We start from the raw sequence: 5,940 nt of genomic DNA, 5'->3' as shown, positions 1-5,940 counted from the left end.
CCCCCCCCCCCCGGGGGCCCCCCCCGCCCCCCCCCCGCCACGACGGCGGGGAGGGCCAGTAGCGTGCCAGACTACAACTCCCATGATGCCCCATGGAGCGCCCGTTGCGCGTGCGCAGCCGAGTCCGCTAACGGGTACTACCACTACCGGCATGCTTTGAAGATGTCGCGAGAGTTGGCGCGGCGGGGTAACGGAGATTCTTCCTTGCTCGCGCGAGATTTGGGGGTATAAGCCCGTGCGGCGCGGCGCGGGAGACCCCTTTCGACTTCCGCCTGGCCAAGATGGCGCCCAAGGCGAAGAAGGAGGGTGAGGGCGCGGGGCGCTGGGTCCGCGTTTGGGGCGCGGGGCGGCGTGCGGGACCGTGCGGGGTGCGTGTGTATGTGAGGAGGCCGGGCTGAGCGAAGTGGGGAATGACGCACGGTTCCAGCGCGCTGCTACGCGCGGGCACGTGGAGGTGGTGGGACAGGCCTGCCGAGTTGTCTGAGGGAGGTGGGGGATGTTCCCATCTCGATGCCGGGACTCGTGCGTGGGGAGGGAATAAGTGTTTTTTTCCGCACGGAAACGGGAGACTTTTAACTCCATTGGGCGTTTTGGGGCTCATCTTGGATGGATGAGTGAGCGCGGGCCGCTGGGTGAGGTCCTGCTTATTGGCCGGGGGAAGCCATGCCCGGCTGGGGAGCACATCCTGACGGTGCAGATCCTGACGGTGCTGACTGAGCTCTCCTCACAGCTGTGCCTCCGAAGACAGAGGCGAAGGCCAAGGCGCTGAAGGCCAAGAAGGCCGTCCTGAAGGGGGTCCACAGCCACAAGAAGAAGAAAATCCGCACGTCACCCACTTTCCGCAGGCCCAAGACGCTGCGCCTGCGGAGGCAGCCCAAATACCCCCGCAAGAGCGCCCCACGGAGAAACAAGTGCGTGTGGGCTGTGGGGCTCTGCTTTGCTGGGGGCTTTGGGGGATGGGAGCAGCCCCATGAATGGGCTGTTAGGGGACCTGGTGGTTTGGGATGCAGGTGATGATTTTAAGCGACCAAAGCCTGAGAGTTTGTGATTATAACCTTAGGTGACTGATGCACCCCAAAGACAGCTCCTGAAATGCAGAGGAGCACCTGCTAGCCCTCTGTTAAGCGTAGGACCTCTTTTGCAGGCTGGACCATTATGCCATTATCAAGTTCCCTCTGACCACAGAATCAGCGATGAAGAAGATTGAGGATAACAACACTCTGGTGTTCATCGTGGATGTCAAGGCAAACAAGCACCAGATCAAACAGGCTGTCAAGAAGCTGTACGATATCGATGTGGCCAAGGTCAACACGTTGATTAGGTGAGAAGGGGGAGGAGAACAGGTCCCTGGCGGGTGTGAGGTGCTTCATTTTAGCAGAAAATGGGAGCATGTGGGATAAAGCTCCATAGCAAAGTGCAACTTTTGACTGAGCACATCTTGGTGGAAGTGGGAAATGTTGGCAGAGCAGAGGGTTGGCTTCCTCAGGGGGCTCTTTGCCTCCTCAAGGAGCACTTCTAACACCCAGGGAGTCCTGTGCAAATGATGTAAATTTCGATTCTACTGAGCAGTGTGATGTTTCCAAAGGAACCACTGATGCACATGGGAATTGCAGGAATGTGGAGCAGGGGGGAGGAGTTACCTCTGTTCTGATGCCTCCTGTTCTTCTCTAGGCCTGATGGAGAGAAGAAGGCTTATGTCCGACTGGCTCCAGATTATGATGCACTGGATGTGGCCAACAAGGTGAGATGTCTTTGAAAGTTGGAAGCTTTTTTGCAACTTGTCTTGTGTCTCCTGCACTGATTGTTCTTCCTGAGTGTCTTCATGAGGTGTTTGTGCTTCAAGTGTGGTGGCACTTCCGTGTCCTTGTAGCCAGACAGGATCTGAGCGTTAAGGAGCCACATTCTCAGTCAGTTCAGTCCTCGAGGTGGTTGAGGTAGGCAGGAGGCAAAGGTGGTACAAAGTGGAGTAGGGGAGTGTACAGCACAAGGATCACTCTGGAATAAATGTACAAAGTGGATGTGTTAGGCTCTTGGGCAGTTCTGGGAGGAGGAAGCCAGTCCTTGGAGGATAGGAATCCTGGGGAGATGCAGCCGTGGCAGTGATGTCTGTGGTGGAGGCTCTGCCTTTCTGCCACCATAACATCTGTTTTAACATCCTTTGCTTCTTTCCAGATTGGAATCATCTAAACTGCATCTGCTGAGGACTGTACAGACTAATAAACATTGTGACACCACTGAGGGCTCTTGTGTTTTGTGACAGCACAGCCCATGTGAAAGAGAGCGCCCAGCAGACTTTTGGGCCTTCATTTCATTACAGGGATTCCTCCTTCCCTTCCTGGCAGTGGGTGGGCACAGCTGACTGCTCCACCAGAGGATCACATGGGAGTGGTGCTGTCCTGCTCAGAGGGTGTCTGAGATCATTAAATATGTGGGTGAACATGAGGTGATACCCAAATCTCAAATCTCTCTGTATTTACCCCCAGAGCTCTGGTGTCCTGCATTTTCTTGCACAGCGTAACTAGGATGTGTTTGTGATCGGTGTTTTGGGTGTCCTACATCGCTTCCATGTGGAGCAGACCACGGGTGGCCACAACAAAAACCTGCCAGTGGCTCTGATGTGACCCAAGTGACCTGTTACACCATTTCCCCTGTGTATCAGCTCTCTGCTTATGCTGCAGGTTCACTTGGAACCCTCCTGCTAATCCAGCAGCAGAGGCTTTGTGGGTTTTTCTGGCATGATCTCTGCTCCATGTGCTTGTGGTGTGTGAGTTTCCCTGTTGCTGTTCCTCACAGGGTTCACTGTCCTCAGGGCTGTTCCCAAAAGCTGCTGTTGCTGCCTCTGCAGTGTTTGGCTTTAAGTCTGTAGATGAAACCAGCTTTTAGAGTGTTTGGAGTTAGGAGAATGTGGTGCACTGGCTGAGCAGGGAATGGGGGAATTATGAAAAAGTCTTCAGGGGTACTTGAGCTTAAGTACATACTTAGGCTTGACTGAGAAAGATACGAAAGCCGTGACCAAATATTGATTGGGTAATTGAGCTCTTGGGACACAGAGTTCCTTCAGGCCTCTTGTGGAGGGTGGCAGATTCCCAGGATGGTGGTTTGCAGTGTGAAGGATGGTGGTGGATGGAAGGCAGGAGCTGCTCTCAGGACTCTGGTGGAGATTTGTGCTGGGCTGTGTGGCCCTGGCTTGACACCCCTCACTTGGGCTTGGGGACTGCTGTAAGGGATGAAAACCTACCTGGAGAGAGGAGTGCTGCTTCCCTGTGTGCTTCCCTGGCACCAACCCAGCCTCCTGCCTGGGGGTGAGCAGCAGCAGGGTCCCCTGAGCCCCAGGCCACCTTTTTACGTGTAGTCACCCCAAGAAAGATGTGGAAGAAGTTGCCCCTCTTGTAGCAAAGCTGGTGTCACTGCTGGGCAAGGACTGGGTACGGAGAGCCTGGATGTGCAGCAGCCAGAGGCTGGGAGGGATTCCACATCAGCATGACTTGCAGTCAGCCCTGGCCTTAACTCAGCCCAGTGGTGCTGCCCTGGCACGTCATTTGCCTCTTGCTCCTGACTGGCAGCCTGCCTGATCCACAGCTGCACTGCTGGGGGATGCTCCTGCTGGAAGCCAGGAGAGGAACAGCAGGGAGCTGTGCTCCCTCCTTTGGGAAGCTTTGTTGTGCGTGGCCTTCCACACTGGTATAAGGACACTGGAAGTGTGGGGTGGTTTGAGCCTGTGACCTGCTGGGACAGAGCTGTGTCTGCTTCGTGTGGAGACACAAGGGGAAATAGCAGCAATGGGGCTGAGGGGGAGATCAACATTGGGGCTTAATGGTGTGGGGTGATTGCAGATGCAGTCATCTGAACTGCAGAGAGGCCACAGGGCTTAAGCTGCAGCTGGAAGACACACACGAGAGCAAGGCTGTGCTCTGCCAGGGCTGCTAAGCTTTGCTTTGAGTAAGGAGGGGATGAGGCAGCAGGTTTGGAGCTGGCATTGATCCCTGCCCACACTGTCCCAGGTATCACATCTCTGTTCAGCTGCCAGGCTCTTCCTGGGGCTGGTGTCAATGCACACCAGGGAGTCTCAGCAGGATCCTGATCCTGTGGGGTGTTTCCCAGCTCTCTAGTGGAAAGGTGATCCCCCACTGCCTCCCCTTAATCACTGGCTTATTTCAACTGCAGTGCCTGTCTCTGCCTGAGCTGGGCAGGTGCTGGGGTGGGTGGGACAGATCCTGCCCGGAGCAGGGGCTGGGCAGTAGTCCTTCTAAGCCCTGCTGCTAGTGCTGATCCGGTGCGGTCCCAGAGCTGTCACGTCAGCAGGATTTGCCTCCCTGGTACTCCACAGAACCGGCTGGGCCAGTTCTGGCCCCACTCCCCTGGGGTCCTGAACCCCCTTTCTCCTCCCACTGCTCTGGAGGGCTGCTGGACCCGTCCTGGTCCTGTGGCTGCAGGTGAGGGCCCAGCATGCTCACGGGGCTGCAGCTGCACTGTGCCAGTGAAGATCGCTCCAGGGGATGCAAGCATGCAGCAGTCTTCCAGGAAGAGCTCATGGCCTCACAAGGCTTTTCCATGCCAGCTCCACTTCACGTGGCTGCCGGGTGAGTCACACAGCCCAGCCAGGCTCCTCTGGAGACAGGCAGGTCAGGCACTGCCACAAGGCTTGGTACCGTGCTTGCTTCCCCTCAACTGTTCCGTGCACAACCCTGGGTCTCTGGAAGAGCAGAGGAATGAGGAAGAGGAGGGGAACCCATCCATGCGAGGGACGGAGTTGTGCTGTTCAAAGCTCAGCTGGGTTGGCAGGACCCAGCAGGCTCGAGGGTCCCTAGAACAAAGCGGGCAGCAGAAATGTGCCCTCTCCCTCCCCAAGAACTGCCAGCCCTCCTCTGGGAATGGGACACATCCTTTCCCACAGCCCTGGCCCAGGGGGAGTCCCCGACCTGCTCTGCCCCACAGAAGAGCCAGCCCAGGTGTGCTGCGGCAGCAGTAAACAGACCGATTTTAATGCACGGAACACCCAACATCACCACGGGAGGGCCTCGTCCCCTCCCTCGCAACCCTCCCAGGCTATCAACTGCGAAGCGCAGCCGCCCCTGGCCCTCCAGCTGCCTGCAGGGAAGCTGGCTTGGGCTGCTTCTCCATCGGCCGTGCCTCTGGCTTTGGCAGCATCCCTGCAGCTCAGTGAAGCTGTCAGGCTGGTCCAGCAGGGAAGTGCTTTTAAGCAGCAGAGCGGGTGAAGGCAGGGCCTGGGGCCAGGGAGGGAGCCCTAAGGCACATCAGAGCAGCTTCGGAGAGCCCAAAACTTCCAGGAGCCGGAGCCTGGGTCCCTCTCGGCGCGCACGTCTCAGTCTATCAGAAACTTCTCACCGTCTACATCTCTCCCCGCAGAGCCCTTGCGCAGGGAGGGGAAAAAATCGGAGCGGAGGAGGCGGGAGAAGTACATGACGATCATGGCGTCGAGCAGCAGGAGGTTGGCGGTGAGGAAGGCACCCTGGCCCTGCACCTCCACGTAGCGGAGGAAGTACCAGGTGAGGTAAGCCTGGGGCGCCAGGCGGAAGGCAAAGTACATCACCAGGTTGATGTACTTGTTGGCCTCGTAGAGCGCCAGGGAAGGCACGTTGCTCATCTTCAGCAGCATGCGCACCGTGAGGAAGATGTTGCTCACCTCCACCAGCAGCAGCAGCACCGCTGCCACCAAGAAGCGGCCTGTGACGATGAGTGAGACGAAGGCAGAGATGGCCTGGGACACACACACACACAACACAGAGCAGGGTCAGCTTGCCTTGCCCTGGGGAAAGCGAGTCCTTCCCCACCCCTCAGCAAGAGCAGACTGTGCTGTTCTCCCCACCCAGAGTCTGGAAAGCCAGATCCCCCAGGACCAGTTACACCTCCCTGCACTGGGACGAGCCTCCAGCTCTTCCCCCTCCCAGCTCGGCAGCCTGGCTGGCTCCAGGCGCTGGG

At 57.5% G+C, this 5,940-nt stretch overlaps 2 protein-coding genes across 2 annotated transcripts in view; one reads left to right on the top strand and one right to left on the bottom strand.

Moving 5' to 3' along the window:
- Positions 1–168: 168 nt before the first annotated feature.
- RPL23A (ribosomal protein L23a) lies at positions 169–2,234 on the top strand. Its single transcript, XM_008640324.2, has 5 exons — positions 169–306; positions 731–911; positions 1,145–1,321; positions 1,672–1,741; positions 2,173–2,234. The coding sequence occupies exons 1-5, from the start codon at positions 282–284 to the stop codon at positions 2,185–2,187; spliced, it is 468 nt and encodes a 155-aa protein (XP_008638546.1). The 5' UTR covers positions 169–281; the 3' UTR covers positions 2,188–2,234.
- Positions 2,235–4,952: 2,718 nt separating this feature from the next.
- The window catches only part of TLCD1 (TLC domain containing 1), a 1,384-nt gene continuing 396 nt past the window's right edge, over positions 4,953–5,940 (bottom strand). The window contains exon 2 of the mRNA XM_017743073.1: positions 4,953–5,719. Coding sequence (XP_017598562.1) covers positions 5,324–5,719 — 396 coding nt within the window. The 3' untranslated portion in view covers positions 4,953–5,323. The remainder of the gene's footprint in view (positions 5,720–5,940) is intronic.

Source organism: Corvus brachyrhynchos, unplaced genomic scaffold (assembly GCF_000691975.1).
Source record: "Corvus brachyrhynchos isolate BGI_N302 unplaced genomic scaffold, ASM69197v1 scaffold99, whole genome shotgun sequence".
NCBI lineage: Eukaryota > Metazoa > Chordata > Aves > Passeriformes > Corvidae > Corvus > Corvus brachyrhynchos.
Note: the sequence above shows the minus strand (reverse complement) of the source record. Positions and strands in the feature narration are given on the sequence as shown.

Coding starts and splice junctions, on each gene's coding strand:
- RPL23A (XM_008640324.2), top strand. CDS start 282: ATGGCGCCCAAGGCGAAGAAGGAGG. Junction 307..730: donor GCCCAAGGCGAAGAAGGAGG/GTGAGGGCGCGG, acceptor CTCTCCTCACAG/CTGTGCCTCCGAAGACAGAG. Junction 1,322..1,671: donor AAGGTCAACACGTTGATTAG/GTGAGAAGGGGG, acceptor GTTCTTCTCTAG/GCCTGATGGAGAGAAGAAGG.